The sequence below is a fragment of the Callionymus lyra genome, chromosome 13 (genome assembly GCF_982586985.1).
Source record: "Callionymus lyra chromosome 13, fCalLyr1.hap1.1, whole genome shotgun sequence".
Classification (NCBI taxonomy): Eukaryota; Metazoa; Chordata; class Actinopteri; order Syngnathiformes; family Callionymidae; genus Callionymus; species Callionymus lyra.
In genome coordinates, this window is record NC_141830.1 from 4,368,503 (window position 1) to 4,389,828 (window position 21,326).

General features: G+C 39.5%; 1 protein-coding gene and 1 pseudogene across 5 annotated transcripts in view; one reads left to right on the forward strand and one right to left on the reverse strand.

The window, feature by feature from the left end:
• Positions 1-21,326, forward strand: part of LOC148067008 (adhesion G protein-coupled receptor B1-like) — a 112,250-nt gene that overhangs the window by 20,392 nt on the left and 70,532 nt on the right. For all 5 annotated transcript variants that reach the window (XM_087805457.1, XM_087805461.1, XM_087805459.1 and 2 more), the window contains exon 2: positions 792-1,628. In XM_087805457.1, the coding sequence (XP_087661583.1) occupies positions 908-1,628 (721 nt within the window). In that variant the 5' untranslated portion in view covers positions 792-907. The remainder of the gene's footprint in view (positions 1-791; positions 1,629-21,326) is intronic.
• Positions 20,632-21,318, reverse strand: LOC148067009 (uncharacterized; annotated as a pseudogene).

Below are 21,326 nucleotides of genomic sequence, written 5' to 3' on the forward strand. Positions count from 1 at the left end.
TGATCAATTGACTGGTCATCTCTTAAATACACATCTGTGTCACTGTTGGTTTACTTGAGTTATTGAGTTGTTTTTGATGACCAGGTTTCCTTTTAGATGTCACAGAGATGACAACACTGTGCTAATGATTGCTGGCTCTCTGCTAGTAATTCAAACATTTCAATCAATACAATTTAATTGTGTGCCTGGGTTAAGGGTTGACTTAAGGTCACGATGATGAAGTGAAGTGCATCATAGACAACAGGGAGCTTGGACGGGTGAGTGAAGGGATGTGTTGAGACGAGACAAATCCCGGATGAAACGTACAATAATATTTTCATAAACAACATATAAGTAATTAAGTAATGGTTATTAGTAAAGATGTTTCTACACCAGGGTCACAAAGTGCTTTAACAAACAAAAACAATACGCAGGTAAAATATATACTACAAAAGGCCAAGACACATAAGACAAACACAGGAGTCACAGAAAATCAGGGAAAAACCTGCACAAATAAAAATGTCTTAAGATGTTTCTTGAAGGATAAGGATAAGCAATCCATGTAGTGCGTATTTCGTTGGATTATTTAATAAGGGAATATCAATTAGAATAAATACATCCAGTGTTTTTTTCTTTGAAATTTGGAAACATCTTAATTGTTCTGTTGTTATAAGCAGAAAATAATATCATCTCAACTAAATCAGCAAATGTGATTTGGCATAAATGTTGCAATTTTGGAAATTATAAGTTATAAAAAATGAATACTTGAATAAGCATTAAATATATGTCTAATGAATCTTCTTTCTTTACAGGTTCCTGGGCTCCACGAAAGCAGCTATTTTACAACCGTGGCTTCTCTAAGAGTATTTTTTTTTCGTCTCCACATCCTCCGCTTCTTACCTAAGGCAGCTGACATTTTCCAAAAGCCATGAATACGAAGGTTTTTTTCCCCCATGAAAATAAAAGGTGGCCACTTAGAAGTCCACGTTTCTATTTCATCCTTCTGCTGCTCACGCTCTGGCCAAGCCTGGCAACCTCATCTGGCTCTGCGTCTGATTCCTGTTCTACTTTAATCCAAAACCGCTTCTTCGGCTTCTTCCTGTCATCATCAGTATTCCCCACTGTGCCTTGTTCCTGGACTTTGCAGAACCCTGATCCAAGGATTTACACAATTTTTATAAAAATAACGAAACTGAAAAAAATCTCTACACCGTCAGAGGTGCGTACCTTTCAGTATGAGTCGTTTCTAGAGAGCACACACACCTACCTTGGTATGGAGAGCTTTGATGAAGTCGTCAAACTGTGGGATACTACGACTCCAGTGACTTTTCTAGAGGCTGGAAAGCAATTTGTCCAGATGCGAAAAAGTCTTCCAACAGCTGCTACAGCTGCAGCCATGGATGGAGAATTCAAGTCTGAGTTCCTGGTTGTCAGAAAGCGTAACCCCAGCATGGCAGCCTGCCAGATGCTGTGCCAGTGGCTAGAGGACTGCTTGACCTTAAGCACATCCAACAGACCCTGTGGAATCATGCACACTCCGTGTATGTGTTGGCAGTCCTCACCCTTGCTCATGGAAGGCTGTTACCACAATGGAGCATATTTGGAAAATTGTTTACCAAACAAGAGCGAGAGCAGGACATATACAGATGGTAAGTTTATAATCTGTTTTTCTCCTGATACTGCTTCACTGCGTGTGTTTTGTGTTGGGTGTCCATGTTTGTGATGAACAGTATTGGCCTTTTAGTAGGGTCACAAACTAAAACAACATGTCATGAGTTCCAGTATCATCTGGACATTATGGATACTTAATACTATTTAAAAAGAAATGAAGCATTTATGGATTATGTAACTGTTACTAAAGCAACACACAAAATAAATAAAAATTCACACCTCTACACTACATCATATATAATCTAAATCAATATTTTTCTCATACCATGAGCTCAGGGGTAGAAGCAATGAAAACCACAGCAGTCCTGACATTGATTCCTAATTATTGTGAGATGATTTTCCTAATAACAGAACAGTTGTGTTCTTTGTAATTTTGAGATACGTATTCATCATTCGCTGTTATCCCCTGAAAGGGGTGTTCAGGAGACAACACATTTCTTTTTGGTGCATGACTGGAAACTAAGATTGCCTCAGTCAAGTCTGAAACACTCGAGAATGTCGAGCAAAATTCAGGTCAAGTCAAGACCAAGTATGACACCAAAAATGAACAGATGATAAAAACATAATGAGAATAATCATACTGGAGTACACCTGTGCTACAAAAATATAATTTTGTATTATTGAAAATACAGTAAAGAAAACATAGACAGTGTAAATGTTTTCAGTTACGTGAGACTTAAGTTGCTCGGAAAATACATGATGGCTAGAGCTTTATTAAGTGAAACTATATATATTTATATTCAAGTGAAACTAATTTCTACAGTAATGCTTGATTCCCATTTTGTGCTGTTTTGCAACTTGAAAGCCTTGTATCTCGAATGAAGATGTGGTGGAAAATTGAACGTCTTTCTACCTTTCTGATGAAAAGGTCTAGGTTAAGGTGGCCAAATACTCTAACGGATGGCAAGCTTACGTTGGATACTGTTAATGTTGACAATATCAAATCTATGATGTAATAATAATAACAAAAAAAACAATTCAGTGCTGTGCCTGATACTCCATTTTGTTTTAGTTTTAAATAGCCTTCTTGTTTTCAAATTTTGTCTAATGGCTGAAATTGTGACCTTCCAATATCCTCCTTCCTGAGTTCAGATCGAGATATTTGATCAGCTTCTGGGAATTGCTTGGTGTCTGACTGGTAGTCAAGCACTGATATTGGATAGCTTTGGGGGTTCTCAGAGTGAGAGAGGGATCGATGAGGTAGAGTTGCTACAATTCGTCAATGCAATGGGATGACTGCCTTTGATGTCCCTCAATTCCCTCCGTTTCTTTTAATATTAATTTTATTTAGCTTGAGTTTGCTATACTAATGTGCAAATAGTAATAAACATTGGTGTTGACTGGCTGCCTTATATAAAAAGTAAACCTCTCTCCTTTTTAAAGAGGATTTGGGCCGAGGGAGGAGATAGCAGATAACAGTGAACTGCTGCCCAGATAGCACAGAGGCCGTTCAGATCTTGGATGTACCCTGCTATCAAAGAGTGCCAACATGTACCATTGATCAATCAATCAACACAAGCTGATCGATAACATCCAGTGGCTAACTTTAGCATCAGCAAACACTTGCAACTCTAGCACTGTCATGTTCAGCAGCTCAATAGAACTTAAGTGTCACCGCTCCAGCAAAAATCTGCACATAAACCTCAACCTCCCTTTTCAGCCTTGTTACATCCACCACACGTCCAATCTCTCCTCGCCTGGCCACCACAGCACCATTAAGTCCGTATGGTCAGCTGAACTTCATCAAGGTGTACATCACAGAAGGTGTTGAGAGCCATACCACTGGCACACCTAGGCCAGTCTGATCACCTATCCACACACAACAGTATGCACCAGAAAAAAAGCTCAACCCACCACCAGGACTTCTAAAACTTGGCCTGTAGGAGCTTCCTTGCAGCTGCAGCTACACCTTTTTAACCCTTCTCTTATATTTTTTAATTGAAATATGTTTCGTAACTTGCACCGTCTGGATGATGCACTTTACATTTTGATGTACTAGGTGCTATAACAATAAAGAGATTCTGAGCCTGAGAAACATGGCAGCAGCCTGAGGTTTATTAAACTCTAAATGAACTTGCTCCCCTGGGTATAATTACCCAAGTAAATACTTTACAATCGCTTGTAGTACTGGACTGGACTGCCTCAACCTAAGTTAGAAAGTAATTAAGTAATAGTTATTTGTAAGCGCCTTTCTAGACACCAACCTAACCTATGTCAATGTCTCCGTCCACTATAAAGGCGATCACAGACACCTTCACAGTCACTGAGCTTCATGTATACGACATGTCTTAAATATCTGGCAGTCAACATGAATTTCACACTCCCATCTTCCAAATCGTACAATAACTTTTAGGGACTTAAACCATCATTTTCAGCCCACCTACATCCTACTCGGTCTTCAACCTTCTATCCTCTATCCTGGACTCATGCACCATTGAAAAAACAAACATCTCCTTATTGTACAGGAAGGAACTGAGGCAAATGAAAAGGTCAGGTTCTGTAATGGAGCTAGCTAGCATTACATCCAGCCTTAAGATGCATAAGTTGGCTTACCGTGTTTAGGTCAAAACAGTATTTTACAATAATCAACAATTACCTGGCTGTGTTGCTGCTCCTGACAGTAGCGATTGCAAGGAGCCCATAAGCCAAGGACTGAGGCAGGGTTCCTAAGGCTGGAAGTCAGAACCCAGTCGGAGAGCACTTACCCCATCACCAGACAAAAATCAAGTTAGAGACTCAGGAACACCGGAAGCCTTGAACCAATCACCCTTAAACTTAGCCTCAGCCTCCTAACAGGGGTGAGGAGGGAAGACAAGTAAGTAAGTTAGTTATTAGTTTGTAAAGGTTATTTGTAAAGAGCATCCATGTCCCTCAGGGGCTATTCTAAAGCCCTGATAAAGAACCAAATAGAAACTTTGAAATTATTGTCTCCCGTCATCGTCTTGGACAGGCCCCTGATCTGTCTGGCAGCAAGTCCATAGTACCATCGTAGAATTCTGACCTGCTCAAGTAGAAGAACTCGGATCCTTAAAACTCTTCACTGGCTTCCCCTCAGGTCAAGAGTCTGGGTGTCATCCTCAACAGTATACTTTCATTTCAATCCTGCATTAACAACATCCCCCGGTCTGCATATTTTCACCTCCAAAACATCAACAGACTTTGCCTCTTGCTCTTCCCCCACAACGCTGCTATCCTTGTCCACAGCCTCGTCACCTCCTGCCTCGACTATTGTAAGTCCTTTCTCTTCTGTCTCCCTCAAAAATCCCTCCACAAACTCCAACTGGTTAAAAGCTCTGCTGCCTGCATAATCACTAAAACCCCCACATCCCACCACAACGTCCAGCAGCTTCACTGGCTCCCCATTAACCAAATAGTAATTTACAAACTCCTCCTGTACACCTTCAAGTCCATCCACAACCTCACCTCTCCCTACCTGTCTGGCCTCATACCCATCAAAACCCTGCTACAGTCACTCTGTTCCCAAACTCTGGAACTCTCTAACCACATGATGCAACAGTGACCGTCTCCCCCTCTTCCAATCCCAACTCAAAACTCACCTGTTCCGCACTGCTAAGTCCTCATAACCCCTTTCATGTACAGCTAGCACTTCGTTCTATAATGTTGTTTTTATCCTTCACCATTTGGCTATTATTGTACTGTGTGCTTCTTATTGTGCAGCGACCCTGAGTCTCATGATAAGCGCTTTTAAATAAAATGTATTATTTTTATTATTATTATTATTTATGGTCAGGCTCCAACTTACATCAGTGATCTGATCCAACCTTACACCCCAGCTCAGGCTCTGAGGTCTGTGGATCAGAATCTACTGATGGTTCCTGAACACGGTTCAGGACCAGAGGAGATAAATCCTTCCAGACTGTTGCTCCTAAGCTTTGGAACGATCTTCTCTCTCTTTGTGTTTGATGATCTACTGACTCCTTCAAGAAACATCTGTGTTTGATGATCTACTGACTCCTTCAAGAAACATCTTAAGACATTTTTATTTGTTCAGGCTTTTTCCTTGATTTTCTGAAACTGCTGTGTTGTTCTCAGTGTTATCTTGATCTTTTAAGTATATATTTTATTGAGTTTTGTTTTTGATTGTTTAAGCGCTTTGTGACCCTGGTCTGGAAAAGCGCTCTATAAATATACTTACTTACTAACTTACCTCGTGCATGACAGTCTATAAAAAAACAGTATCGTGGCATTGAGCTTATTGCCTACTGACCCAGTCAATGGACAACTCGGCATAGACAACCACATAATCCAGTCAAAATGGCTGCCTGAGAAAAAATGGATAATCTGCAAAGGCTTAGATGGAATACACCCTTGGAAAATGTAAAAAACTATTTATATTACTAATTAATTGCCGGAAGGTGCCTATGACTTTGTCTTGCCATTAGTCTTTAAAGAGAACCATCTTATTCACAACCCAACACCATTTTCTGGTGAAATGCATTTGGAGTAAATCAATTTATCTATGGTTTCTATAAAAGTTGATATTTTTGTCTTTTCATAACTAGACAAGCTTGTTCATCTTCAGCCATGTCCGCCACTGGTCTGATTCCTGAGTGCCACTTAGTTGCATGACAACAACTGCTTCTTCAAACAGGCTTTGTGTGATAGTGACATGAGAACAGTTGAGTGAAGACGCAGCGAGAGCGCCAATTAAACTTTGCAAATATAAAGAGAAACTACACTGAACAAAAATATTACACAAAACGTTTGTTTTTGCTCCCAATTTTTTTTTAGAGATAATCTAAAACATTTTCTACATACACAAAATAACCATTTCTCTCAAATATTGTACAAAAATCTGTCTAAATCTGTGATGGTGAGCAATCCTCCTTTGCTGAAATAATCATGGCACCTTAGAGGTATCAATATTTCACAGGTGTGCCTTAGACTTCCCACAATAAAAGGCCTCTCTGAAACATGCAGTTTTGTTTTATTGGGGGGTTTGGGGCCTCCCGAGTTATTGGCTTCAGGTTCTATGATTGGTGCGAAGCCCTCAAACCGCTTCGCTATTTATCCTCGAGGCCCTGCCTCGTTTCTCAGAAAGCTAAATGAACTCGCCACAAAGTTAGGCGTAGCTCACTTCCTATAAGAGGTGAATCTCAGCTGAGAAAGAGGGAGCAGCTGGGCAACGTGGTTAGAGGGCTGAAGTTATGAAGTTCTACTTCTTGGTGCTCGTCCTTTAACCGCTTTGCTTTTGGTTTAAAAAGCGAATTTTGACGGGATCGATGTACCCTAGCTGGACGCCGCTCCTAACAGCAGAATCATAAGGGCCCTGCCGGCCCAGAATCCACTTCAACTGGAGCCTCAGGGGAAGGGGGAACAGCAGCACACAAAACGGTGTCACCTACTGACCCTGTCGCCACGTTGAGGAGATAAGATCTGGCAAATGTTGAGGTGGATGCCCAAGAAGCGGCTAAGAAGATGTCCTCTGCTGCACCACCCTATAAAAAAAACACTGGAGCTGCCACACCGTGGGTGGAATGTGCCCCAATCAGCTAGGAGCAGATCCACCTGCCTGGTAGATGAATAAGGCATCAGAGCGCCTGCGCCATGCGCAGCAAATAACAGGCCAACGCGTTTACAGGACACAGGTGAAAGCGTGCTTGACCCAGGTCCAAGTAAGGCTGCAGATGGAAGGCCCACAGCCTGAGATTCATCGGCCGGAAGGAGGAGTTGAGAACCTTCGGGCGGGAAGCTGGATTCGAACGCAGTGATACTGATGACTCCTCAACTCCAAAAGAAAAGACACTTAGGGCTAATGAAGAGAGCACGAAGCTCGCTCGCTATCTTCTCTCTGTCAGCGCCAGAAGGAGCGAGACCCTTAAATACAAGATATTCAGTGGGACTTGGTCAAGAGGGTCAAAGGTCGGCCCTGCGAGAGAATCCAGCACATGCTGGAGATCCCACTGAGGGCAGGAAGGCCTCACAGGAGGTCGAAGCCTGCAGGGCCCCCGCAAGAACCGCATCACCACAGGGTAAGTACGAGCCGAATATCCCTCGAAACCCGACGTGCCTCCTTGTTATGACTGATGCAAAAACTCTCAATTGCCACAGTCCGTTTGACTTACCCAAATAAATATGAATTTGATTTTGTCAATTTTTAAATTACAATCACTTTCACAAACATTTTTTATGTCAAAAAAGTAATAAAAAAAAAAAAGTATTGACATTTACTATTTCAAACATTTTATGAAAAAATAAGCACCATACAGACAAGGTACAAAAGAGAGAGATAATTAAAAAAAATAAACAGCTTTGACGTACACAACTAGTCAGAATGGATGGTGGAAAATTAATCTTTGGTTAGAGCAAACAAATTTAGTTTTTGTTACATACCAATTTAATCTAAATTTGTATTATATGTTTAATATCAGGGACCACTGAAAATTGTCAAATTAACTAGTTGATTCTCAACTGCTGAGCCAGGACCAAAAAAGTGCGAAGCAAGGTGGATTTTAGTTGGGCATTTTCCTAGTTATCATCATTATAGTTTCAACAATGCAGAACACTAAATAAAATGAAATGAAATTATACCTGCACATATATACAATTATTTATTATGTAAACATTTTTTTTTGCTGTTTATAAATTCATAAATCAATATAAATTTATAAAACTCAAACTAGGTTTCCATGCAAAGTCATTCACCAAGACGTCTCGTTCAGTCCTAGTAAGAAGTCAAGTAAGTAAAGGTTATTTGTAAAGCGCCTTTCTAGACCAGTCAAAAAGCGCTTTAACAACCAAAAACGATACACAGTTAAAGATATACTTTAAATGACACATGAGACAAACACAGGTGTCCCAGAAAATCAGGAAAAAGCCTGCACAAATAAAAACATCTTAAGATGTTTCTTGAAGGAGTCAGTAGATCCATCAATCGCAAAGAGCCTCAGAGCCCGAGCAGGGGTGTAATCTGGATCAGATCACTGATGGAAGGTGGAGCCTGACCATAAATAATAATAATAATAATAATAATAATAAATGTTATTTAAAAGCGCCTTTAAGAAGCACACAGTACACAGGCGGCAGAGTTTGTGGTGGGATTTTTGAGGGAGACCAAAGAGAAAGGAGTTACAATAGTCGAGTCAGGAGGTGACGAGGTTGTGGCTGTCAATATTGCTGAGGTCAAAATATGCTGATCGGGTGATGCTGTTAATGCAGGATTGAAATGAAAGTTTACTGTCGAGGATGACACCCAGACTCTTGACCTGAGGGGAGGGGGGAACTTAGGATCTGTCAACAGTCAGGGAGAAGTTGTCAACTTTGGAGAGGGTGGATTTGTGGCGATGAGGAGGATTTCTCTTTTGTCGGAATTTAATTTGAGGAAGTTTGAGGTGAACCATAATTTGATTTTATGTAGACAGGAAGTGGGGGGGTGGGGTGCGGAAGTGAGTTGGGTTTACATGAAAGGTAGAGGTGTCATCCACGAAGCAGTGGAAACTGATGTTGAATTGATGGAAGATGTGGCCAAGGGGGAGGAGGTAAGTGATGAAGATTTGAGCTGGAGGAACTGGGTGGTGAGGTGAGGTCAGTGAGGTAGGAGTGGAACCATTTGAGGGGAGTTGGGGAGATGCCGAGTGAGGAGAGTCTACTGAAAAGGATGGGGTGTGAGATGGTATCAAAGGAGGAGGATGAGGATGGAGAGTGAACCAGAGTGCAGTGAGGAGGTTGTCAGTAACTGTTTTGTTGTTTTGTGAGAGGTGGGAGCGAAGTTGGGAGGCGACAGTTTTTTCAGGTATTTTAGAGATAAATGGCAGGTTTGAGATGGAGCTGAGATTATTGTAAATGTTTGGGTCAAGACCAGGTTATTTCAAAATTGGGGGGACAGCTGAATTTTTGAAGGGTGAGGGGACAGAACCGGAGAAGGGAGAGGAGTGAATGATGGGGGTTATGAGGGAGGGCAGGCATGATTTGACCAGGTTTGTGGGCAGGTGGTGGGCTTGGATTTTTGGATCATGTTTGGATCAGGGCAGTGGATTACAGGTGGGAGGGAGGAGAATTTGGTGAATCGATTTTTTGGTTTAGGAGGGAGAAGAGAGGCTTGGAGATGCTGTTGTCAAAGAGGATGAGACCGGAGTAGTAGTCAGATTTAGTCTTTGTCTTTGAAAATTGTTGATGGCAGAGCATAGGGTGTCAATACTGACGTTTTTGATATTGCGGGATGTGATGAGGCGTGGGTGCTTGATAGAAGAGAGGCGGCGTACAGTGGTGAAAGTCAGAAGGAAATGGTCAGTTATGGGGAGTTCGTTGGCAGTGAGTTTAGAAGGGGTGAGACCAGAGCAGTAAGTCAAGAGTGTGTCCTTTAATGTGAGTCGGGAAGTCAATGAATTCCAAAACCGTCGAGGCAGGATGAAAAGTCTCTGGTGAGAAGGTTGTTATTGTCCATGTAAATATTAAAGTCGCCCAGTAGAATGATATTTGGAGAGAGGGATGAAAGATTGGTGAGGAAGGTGGAGAAGCTCATCATGAAATCACTTTGAGGCTTCGGGTGGGGGGGCAGTAGAATGAGGCTATGATAGTTGGGTCCGGGCAACTTTTAAACAAGGCTTTCGAAGGATTCATACAGTGTGTTTTAGACGGGCAGAACTTTCCACTCCTCGCTCCGATCATGTGATAACACGGCTTCAGGTGCTTTCATTCTGCATCTTCACTTTTATCAAACGTTGTTTCACAAAAATCATTATGTTCATCTTCACTTTTGTTTGACTTGAAGCATCATACGTGAATCATTTTCTTTGTTATATTATTATAACAAGCTCATAATTCCTTTTTTTTTTTGAATAGTGTAAAATAGCGGATTAAAATATTTATTATAAAAATGATCGATGTTGTCTAAATAAATACAGATAATCAATTTGGTGAATCGGAACATATAAACTTGTGTAACTACAACTACTGTGTGTTAATTTATGATCAATATTAATGGTTAATGTAACTCTGGTGTGAACATCTCAACATGACTAGTGAGGCTGACATGAATCTGCTGATCCGGACGTACGCCACCTGCAGACCTTACGGGAATTATGTACTTTTTACCGCTTTTCAGTATTAATACATATGGACTTTGACGTAAAAAGTGGCTAAGCACGTCTTTGTCAAATACAACACTCAGGTTTCTCAGGCTCAGTTTGACAGACTGATCTAAGTCACCCAAGTACTGACTCAACCCTGGAATCTTATCATCAGGAGCAATAACCAGAGTTTCAGTTTTGTCCACATTTAGCTGCAAAGTGTTTTCACTCATTGTTTGATTTCTAGCAAACAATTGACTAAGTTCAGCCTCTGGGGCTCAGTTGGATCAAAAGAGCAGTAGAGCTGGATGTCATCAGCAAAAATGTGAGAAGAAGAAACATCAGGAAATCTCCGAATGATTTTACCGAGGGGAATCAAGTACAGCAAAAACAATAAAGGACCCAAAACAGGACCTTGAAAGACTCCACACAACAGATCCGCTGATATTTAGACCTCATTTGATTGGCAGATACACTAAAACTGTGCCCAGAAATGTATGACAAGAACCACTGTAGCACAGACCCAGACAGTCCCACTTCATCCCTCAGTCTTCTCAGCAGGATCTGGTGATCAACTGTGTCAAAGACTGAGGACAGATCCAAGAGAACCAGAACAGTGAATTTACCAGAGTCAGCCGACATCATGATGTCACTGGACACTTTCAATAAAGCTGTCTCCGTAGAGTGATGTTTACGGAAGCCAGACTGAAAATTGTCATGGATGTCGCTCTGATCCAGGAACAAAGACAGCTGCTCAGACACCACCTTCTATAGGATCTTGGACAAGAAGGGAAGCTTAGAAATAGGCCTGAAATAGCTGAGGTTTGTCTGGCTTTTGGAGTAAAGGCTCAACAATGGCATGCTTAAATCCATCGGTAAAAACCCCTGTGGAAAGGGAGAGGTTTACCGTATTTGTCATTTTAAAGACTCGTTCAAATCTAATCGTTCATGAATGACAAGATCGTGAAATAGGAACTGATGTTCTTCTTATGGTCTTGTTTGTTGAAGTTAACTTCCATAGTAACTTTTTAGAACAAAAATGGCACATAAAAGCTGCTCGTTTTCATGCATCTTCGGAAAAACGATACATTTTAATTGAATATCCACATTTATGCCAATACTTGTTTTCAAAAACGTCAGTGAGTCGCACCAGGGCTAAAAGACCTGCTGACTCCAATATATGTTACGTAAACTTAAAACAAACAAACTATTATTTGAGCGAGAGTAACTGTAGATACAGTTATGTAACTTAACATTATGAGATGATTTCTGAGGGTTGCTAAAATCATGTTTTTTTTTAAAAAAAATCAATTTTACTTTAAAAAGTGGGATGACACTGACCAGAAGCAAGATAAACTACACCAAATAGTCATAAATATGAGTAAAGCAAAGGTAATTTGTTTTATTTTAATACTTTAAGGCTGATCATCATCACCGTTTGAATAAATAATAGTTGAAGGTTTTATTTACACAATTAAACAAAATAAAAATTCTCTTTAGCATCTCTTCTCATCACCACTGTTTGAATGTATACATTTTTTGATTTTCTTATTTATTTGCACATTCATAATACAAATGTTTCAGTTTTCATGCTTGAAGGCTGCTCAACTCTGTTTGAATGTAGAATAGTTGTTTTAAATACCATCATCGCTCGTTGAATGTAAAATGATTGATGGTTGCTTTTCTTTATATACAAACTATATAAACATGAAAAGATAAAAATGTCAAAATAAAGGTGGGGTTTTGTGTTTTGAATTGAGTTAGAGAATCTGTAAAATGTTAACTTATGTACCATGCACTAAGTGCTAAATGATTTGCCAGTAAATGACACATCAGATTCAGAAACTTTTATTGCCAGTGTTGTTAACACAACATGTTTTTTTATGTTCACAGTACAGTATAAAAGAATGAAAATAGATAACATACAAAATAAGCAATAGAAAAACAGAACCAAGCACCAAGGCAGCCATTCTGCATCCCACAATGCTTTATGTCACAATCTATATGAGGCGGAACCGAATTGCAGGTGAGAGTAACCAACAGACACAATATAAAGCAGAATAATACACAATTTATTATTATATTATAAGTCCAAATGAAGAAAACCAGGGTCCTATAGCTATAAAAGTCCACAAAGTGTTTCCCAAAAAACAGAAAAGAAAACACAGGTCAAAATAGTCAAGAATAAATGAGAAAGAACAAAAGCACTCAGGCGGACAGGGGAAGAAATACAATAAGTTCAACCAGGATAAGCCAAGGTCAAGAAAAAGGAGAAACGACTACAAACCAGCGCAGGTTATCATTTGATCTGGCACAGATCTGGATGTAGGTGAGGTTCTGGATTGCTGTGTCACAATAGTCACATTGGGAAAATTGGAAAGGACAGAAAAGGAAGTGAGAGTACAAATTAAACCTATAAAAGTGACAACATGAAACTTTCTGTGACAGAATACCGAATACAGAATAGAGCTAAAGTGCCACAAAACCCCAAACAATTAACTTCAGTAATTTCTTCTTCACAGATCGACCGGCCGAGATCAACTAGCACTCCCTGGGTTATAGGGGACGAAAACTGTGCTGGTGCCCGAGCAAATATAAAATCTGAACCCTCTACTTAAAATAATATAATATTTAGAGGCCTTTTCTTGGAACTCAAGATCCCAGATTAAAACATCAAAATGCAGTCTGTATTATACTCTATTCAAAAGTAACAAATTTAAATAATAATATGAAAACCTACATTTCAACATTTTGCTTTTATAATAAATATAAAGTCTTGAAATTTGTAAATGATAAATAGTGAATTTAAACATATTAAAAATGTATGATAAAGCACATCAACATACTTTATGTTTAACCCTTGTGTTATCTCAGGGTCAAGGTGACCCGAAAGTCTGAAAAACGACCTCCCTGGGTTCCATAAATACATATGCAGTAGTGGAGGACGCTCACCTTGACCCACAGGCAACACAAAGGATAAAACACTTACATTTGTTTCCTGGCCTTCGGGTCACCTTAGCCCTCAGATAACACAAGGGGTAATAAACCTTGCTTTTTCATTAACAGTATTTGTTGACAAAAATTAAATACAAATACATTTTAAATGTTAATTATTTAATTTTATTTATTTGTTTTTTCTTACAACAAAATGTATTAAGACATGCTAATTGACTTCTTGGTTGCCTATATACTGGACATGTAGTCTCGTTTTGACATGAAGTAAATGAAGTAAATGAAGTAAATGAAGCTAAAGATGCCGATGAAGTCTGCCTGTCAGTGAAAAGTCTGTCTCAGGTCCTAAAGCACGCCCACCCAGGCCATATTAAATATTCATTCTTTAATTAACCAATTTCTCTCGGCTACTTACCAGACAATGATAAAAGCACTGCTCCAAGATGGGCGAGACCTGAGAGATGACTGTGTGTGTGTGTGTGTGTGTGTGTGTGTGTGTGTGTGTGTGTGTGTGTGTGTGTGTGTGTGTGTGTGTGTGTGTGTGTGTGTGTGTGTGTGTGTGTGTGTGCCCGCATGTGCATGTTAATATATGAGCGGTCATTAATTCCACCGCTTAAAGAAAAGTGTTGATTGTTTTTTCCTCCTTCATCAGTCATGTTTGACTGCAGTAGAATGGCTGTCGAATGGTATTAAGCCACGATAAGTATGCCTTTGTTTTTCAGACACAAGGCTACGTTTCAACTACTCACCCCTATTTCTCCTTTCTTAAGATGTTTTAAAACTGTTTGTGTGTCTTTGTTTTGGACAGAGATACAGTATATAAATTGTATAAAAAAGGCAATGTTACAGTGGTTTTGGTGTCTCGTTTTACTTTTAATAACTAGCATTTCCTCATTTCTTTTTTCGCCTTATATCCATGTGAATAATACCATTGTTATGTATTACACATTACTGTGAAGGTTTGGCTGTAAACAATGAATCATTCAGTCATAACGCATTGGTTGGTTGAACATAACTATCATAAGAGCCCATGCAATTTTTTCATCCAAGGAGGTCCGTGAAACGGGGGTTCTCACATCTGACCATTCAAAGTATATGAAGAAAAAGAAACTTTAACCAGAAAGAACATTTACGTTTAGACTTTAGACTTTCTTTTAATGTCATTGCACAGAAAACACAGCAGTGAAACTGGCAACAAAATTTCGTTGCTTGGCAACCGTTAGAAAACACAGCAGAGAGACGTATATATAAAATGAATAAATATAAATATATATTTTAAATATATAGGCTTTTTTAAATGACTATGTCTGACTATGACTATGTCCTCTAAGACCGAGCATTACCTGGCGGTCATAAATGTTCCTTGTGATGTTTCGCTGAGCCGATGCTTTTAAAAATACTAATGTAGATGGAGAAATTAATAATAATGTCTATTTATAGCGCCTTTCTAGACCAGGGTCACAAAGCGCTTTGACAGTCATGCATTCCCCCCTTCATACATACTGATGGGAGTAGGCTGCAACACATGGCGCCCGCTCTGCCATCAGGAGCAATCAGGGTAAAGTGTCTTGCTCAGGGATACATCGAAACAAGCTTTTCTGGGATTTAACCTGCAACCTCTTGGACTGCAGGCGACCACTCTACCATCTGAGCTATGACGCTGTTGGCTGTGTTACAGGGAACCTAAGCAGTCGCTGCCGTACAGGGTGCCGCCATCTTGAAATTTACAAAGCTAGAAAGGTCAGGTTGTATTGCTGTTGGCAGAAAAAGTAATTATAGCTATTCCGTGGTGATCTTTTTGATCTGATACATCAGTAAAGTTCCTATTCATACCTGCACAGATAAAGCCATCTCATTGCTTCAGCCTTGACCCACCTAGAGGACAAAACTCCAATGTTTGCCGCTCTTTTTGGACTTTTTCTATTTGCTTTGAAATTGATGATCTCAAATACCATGGTGCAGAAACTACCCTTTGACTGGAGCTCCCTTTAATGAGTGCCCAACTTCCCAAATTAATATACCAGACTGTCTAGAGCCAACCAAATAACCTCCTTCATCACACCTAGTGCTGGTTCTCCTGAGGTGAGCCCCCTCCTGTTCACCCTGCTCACTGCCTTTCCAGGAACTCTAGCTGAAGTAGGTGGGGTGTATTAATAATAAATAAATAAATAAAACTAAGTACAGACAGATCAATGATGGATAGATAGATGGGTGGATGGATGGATGGATTGATGGATGGATGGATGGATGGATGGATGGATGGATGGATGGATGGATGGATGGATGGATGGATGGATGGATGGATGGATGGATGGATGGATGGATGGATGGATGGATGGATGGATGGATGGATGGATGGATGGATGGATGGATGGATGGATGGATGGATGGACAGGGAATTAGATTAGAAATTATATTCAACCCTATGTTACTGTATATCATCGTCACAGTTTTTGCACTACACACTAGCCATGAACCTTTTCTCTTGTAACAACATCAAATAAACTTGCTTTAAAACATTTTCCTCAGGATTTATTTGAATTAATTTAAAATCATTATCCAATAAAATCAAATACATTTTTAATTAAAAAAAAAAAAAAAAATCAAATAGTTTTTAAAGTAATGTAATTACAATTATCCTGCTTCCAGCATGCATCAGAGCAGGTGATTTACTTCATCACTAGAGGTGTAATGAGTTGTAACATGAGATCAAGGTAAGCCAATACTCTCTAAATTACCTGCACTTAAAAGTTATTTTACAGGCATTTTTATTGTTCTGTGTGCTTTTTTTGTAACTCACAGCTATGTCCCCTTTTGCTTCTCCTGTGGTTATTCTGTTTTTGTTACAGTTGTCTTCTTCACCATCTGCAGCCTACACCTAATTTCCCCTTATTTATGGGATAGTGGCCCCACAAACAAAACAGGAGAGATTAAGTACTGACGGTGACAACAGGGGGGTTAATATGTCAGTTGTAGTAATATATCGATATTGGCCCTCAGTGTATTGATTATTTATTGCAAGAGAGCTCAACAATATATTCCAATTGCGATGGAGAAAAGGGGAGCATGTGGGATACAGTGAAAGAAGAGGTGGGAGTGTAGAGTAGAGCAGCAGCGTCCAGAGAGAAGCATGAAGAGAAATCTTGTTGGCATGGTCATGGAGGAGATCCTTGATCCAGCGGCTTGCTTAAGAGGTTCTTTGAGAGGACGTGCAGGCCTCGTCTTTCTTGTTTCTTCGATCTGCTCATATTCTTTGTCGTGATGCGTCTCTATATACTTGATATATTCAGTGCTGTTAAATCTTATAGCTTGATTTATGCGAGCCGCTGATTCTCCGACACATGACGTCGGTGTAAATAGACAGTTCTATTGACTATCGATACAGTATTGTGAATAAAAATAATTGTGATACATCATTATATTGATATTTTCTTACACCCCTGAATGGAATTCAATTGTTTTCTTCATCCAAAATGACTCCTTGGTGCGCGTCTGTTACGCCCATCCTGTATTTAATCCTTGACTTTAGGAACTGAATCAAACAAGTATATATTTTAAACTTGTTTAGATAGACAAAAGTTTATTTATCCATGAAAGGTAATTAGGTAGACTCGTTTCTGTTAAAACATAGCTTATTATAATGAATCAATTTACTGCATGGGATTGGTGGCCAATTTTTTTCATTTATTCCATTGTACATGTTTAAAAGCAAAGCACTGCAAAAGATACTACAATAAAACCTAGCCTTGTGGGCTTAAGCGTCCACATCACCCACACCACTCATTAAGCCTGAGCCTTCATATTTATCTCTGTTTTTGTCTCTAACTCTGAGTCACACTGCAGCTATAGCCCACATTGCACGAAGAGACAGCAGCTTGTAATGTATATGTGGGAAGAGAACAGTGCATTGTTCTCTTCTGTGAGTGGATGTGTTGCTTTTTTGTATTCCTTTTGAGTTCATGACTGTATGTTACTGATCCCTGGATGGTCCTAAATATATTTCACAGACTGAACCATCATGAAATAATGGTCTTAAACTTAAACTAAGCTGTTAAATCTACTGCCAAAGTAACTTTGCCAAAGAAAATATATTACTCAGTTAGGTATTGAGGCAGTGAAGAGGCTGTCGAGAGTGATGCGCACACAAATGAAAAGCTGGCGTAGGCCAATTATGGTCCAATGAAAATACATGATGCCACGCTAATGTAGGCACTGAGCCAATACAACTGAAGTTAGAATGTATGTGGTCGTCTATAGCAAGAAAGGTGGATCGTCATATTACACATATGATTACAAGGCCAGAAGGCACAAAATGTTAAACATACTGGGGTCAAGGTCGACACCATCTATCAAAGCCTACTATTTATGTGTTGCTGTCTGTCAGGCTGGGGAAAAGTAAAAAGAAAACATCTAATCCCTTTAGTAGGAGACCTTTTGTGCCATTCCTTATCATTCCCACTGGAATGGGACATCCATCTTCAAAATTGAAACGTCTGGTTGGCTGACCTGCACCTGAATCCAAGGAAAAGCTGGCATGATATGCAATTATAGACAATATCTTTCAACAGAGAACACTGGAGGTGCTTGAACTTTGAATGGTTAAGTTTTCATCTCCATTGTGATTTATTCAAGTGAATCCCTCTGATCTTGTTTTGGTCTTTTAGGTGCCACTGTGTTACTATTGCAATACTTGCCTTTAGATTAGCCATTGTATTTACTCTTCAATGTTTAATTATGTTCCTGCCTGCTATGTCAGCTGTGATTGTATTACTTCCCTGCCTGGAGGCTTAGTGAAAGCCACATTAAGTGTGTTGCATTACTTTTCCCAGAAACATGCTTTAAAAAATATTATTATAACTATAGGCACATTTTCGAAAACAGTGCTATTACTGAGTTGAGATTAGGGAGACTCAACAAAGAAAGATTATATATACACTCACAAATACAATACAAAACTAAATATAAAGATCACAAGAATTACTCCAATGAAAACCAAGGACAAAAATATGAAAAAAAGTAAAAGCCAGAACAATAATGGAAAAAACATTTATGTAGAAAAACATAAATAAATATGCAAAGAAAAACTAAATAATAACTTAAATAACAAAAGACAAAGAAAAATATATATTTATGAGTAGAATGCATGCACTCTGGAAGCGCTGGCAATATTTACCTGGAGTACTTCCTGTGTCGGACGGTGTTCTTTAAACTTTTGCTACAAACATGCTTAAAACATAGACTTGTTTATGTTTTTCTGGAACAATTCCTCTTCTCAAGGCTTCTATACAAGACGGATACTGTCTGGGTTGGGTAAGTTACTCTGAAAAAGTAACTTGGTTACTTCTTTCAAAGGTAACTCAAGTAACTTGAGTAACTTATTACTTTCAAAGTAACTAGTTGATAGGAAAGTAACTTTTTTTGTAAGAGACAGATTACAGCAAATTTGCCAAGTCTACGGGTAGAGTAAGGTTGGACGCTGTGATTAATCAATTCAGACAAAAGTTACGAACAATATGTGAAATAACTTTTTTTTTTAATATGCTGCGACACTTTTATATTGAGTTTTTTTCAAAAAGCAAACATAACCTTTTAGAATTTAAATCAAATATTCAACAACAGGTGCCGGTGAACAAACCCCAGCTTTTTTCTATTATATAAATGGGCTAAATGTTTTTTTTTCTTTTGGAAGAATGCATTGGCTTAATCATGTGCAATGTAATTATTGTAAAGTGTATCATAGGAAAGGTATGTTGTAGTCTTAACTTATATGTTGGTCATCTGTGTGGTACTCACAGCTTTTCTCTTCACAATATTATAATTCATACTCAAATAATTTGCATTCAGGGCCAGGAGTCTTTTATTGTGTGCCCTTGTGTCCGACACATTGATTATGTGATCTTGTCAGGTTCACTTTTCTCCACCCATTCCACTCCAGCATGAACACAGTTCTTCATCTCTTTTTTCACAATCTCCACTCTGCTCTGGACTGTTGACCCTAAATACTTCCCTCCACCTTCTTTACTCCGTGTAGCCTCCTGGTTCAACTTGGGTTCCTCTCATTCACATGCATATTTTCAGTCTTGCTGCGTCTAACCTTCATTCCTTTCCTTTCTATAGAATATTTCCACCTCTCTATCTTTTCCTCCACCTGGTCTCTGCTCTCACCACAGATCACAATGTCATCTGAAAACATCATAACATCATAGTCCATAGAGATTCATGTCTAACCTAATCTGTCAGTCAATCTACAAACGCACAATGCAACTCCCTCTGACCTTCTCTGTATTTCCCTACCAACATTCTTAAAGCAAATATTGCATCATTAGTGCTCTTTCTAGGCATGACACCATACTGTTGCTCACAAATGCTGACTTCTGCTCTCAATCTAGTTTCCACTACTCTTTCCCATAACTGCATTGAATGGCTCATCAACTTTAGTCCTCTAGCTCCTCCTTACATCACTGATCTGATCCAGACTTACACCCCAGCTCTGGCTCTGAGGTCTGTGGATCAGAATCTACTGATGGTTCCTGAACACAGTTCATCACCAGGGGAGATAAATCCTTCCAGACTGTTGCTCCTAAGCTTTGGAATGATCTTCTTCTCTCTTTGTGTTTGGTGATCTACTGACTCCTTCAAGAAACATCTTAAGACGTTTTTATTTGTTCAGGCTTTTCCTTGATTTTCTGGAACTCCTGTTGTGTTATCAGTTTCATCTTGACCTTTAAAATATATACTTTATTGAATATTGTTTTGTTGTTTAAGCGCTTTGTGACCCTGGTCTGGAAACGCTATACAAATAAAAATTACTTACTTACTTACTCTATAGTTACTGCAATTCTGACCATCTTCCTTATTCTTTAAAAAAGGGGCACCGTCACACTTCTCTGTTCCTCAGGCATCTCCTCACGCTGTAAGATCTGGTTGAATAGTCTAACCAGAAACTCTACTGCCTCCTCTCCTAGACACTTCCATACCGCCACCGGTGTATCAACTCATCTCAATCATCTGCCTTTATATTCCTCATCCTCTTCAATGCCTCCGTCACTTCACCTTTACTAATCTCTGCTACTTCAAGGTTCACAGTAGTCCCTTGTCCTACCCTTTGCTCTCTTTCATTTCTCTCATTCATTAGCTCTTATTCTTTCCATCTTCCTATTACTTCTGTGGCACCTGCCAACACATGTCCCTCTCTATCCTTTATCACCGGCACCTTCTGGTCGCTTTCCTATCTCTATCTCTCTGTTTTGCCAACCTGCATAAATCGTTCTCTTCCTCTTTACTTCCTAACCTAGCATAAAAGTCATTATACGCCATTTCTTTGGCCTTTTCCAACTCTACCTTTACCTTGTGCTTGTACTTCCGTCTGCTCTCTTTAGTTTTCTCAGTGTCCAACTTTTTCTTAGCTAACCTCTTCCTTTTGATATAGTACTGCACTTCCCCATTCCACCACCAAGTCTCCTTATCTACTTTCCTTCCAGGCGACACACTAAGTACTCTCCTACCTGTCTCCCTGATTACATTATCTGTAGTTGTTTCAGTCATCTAGGAGCTCTCCGGAGAGATTCTTTCTCAACTCCTCACTGAAAACCATAGAACAATTCTGTCTTTTCGGCTTCCACCACTTTGTCCTTTGTTCTGCCTTTGTCCTCTTCGTCTTCCTTGTCACCAGATTCATCCTGCAAACCACAATCC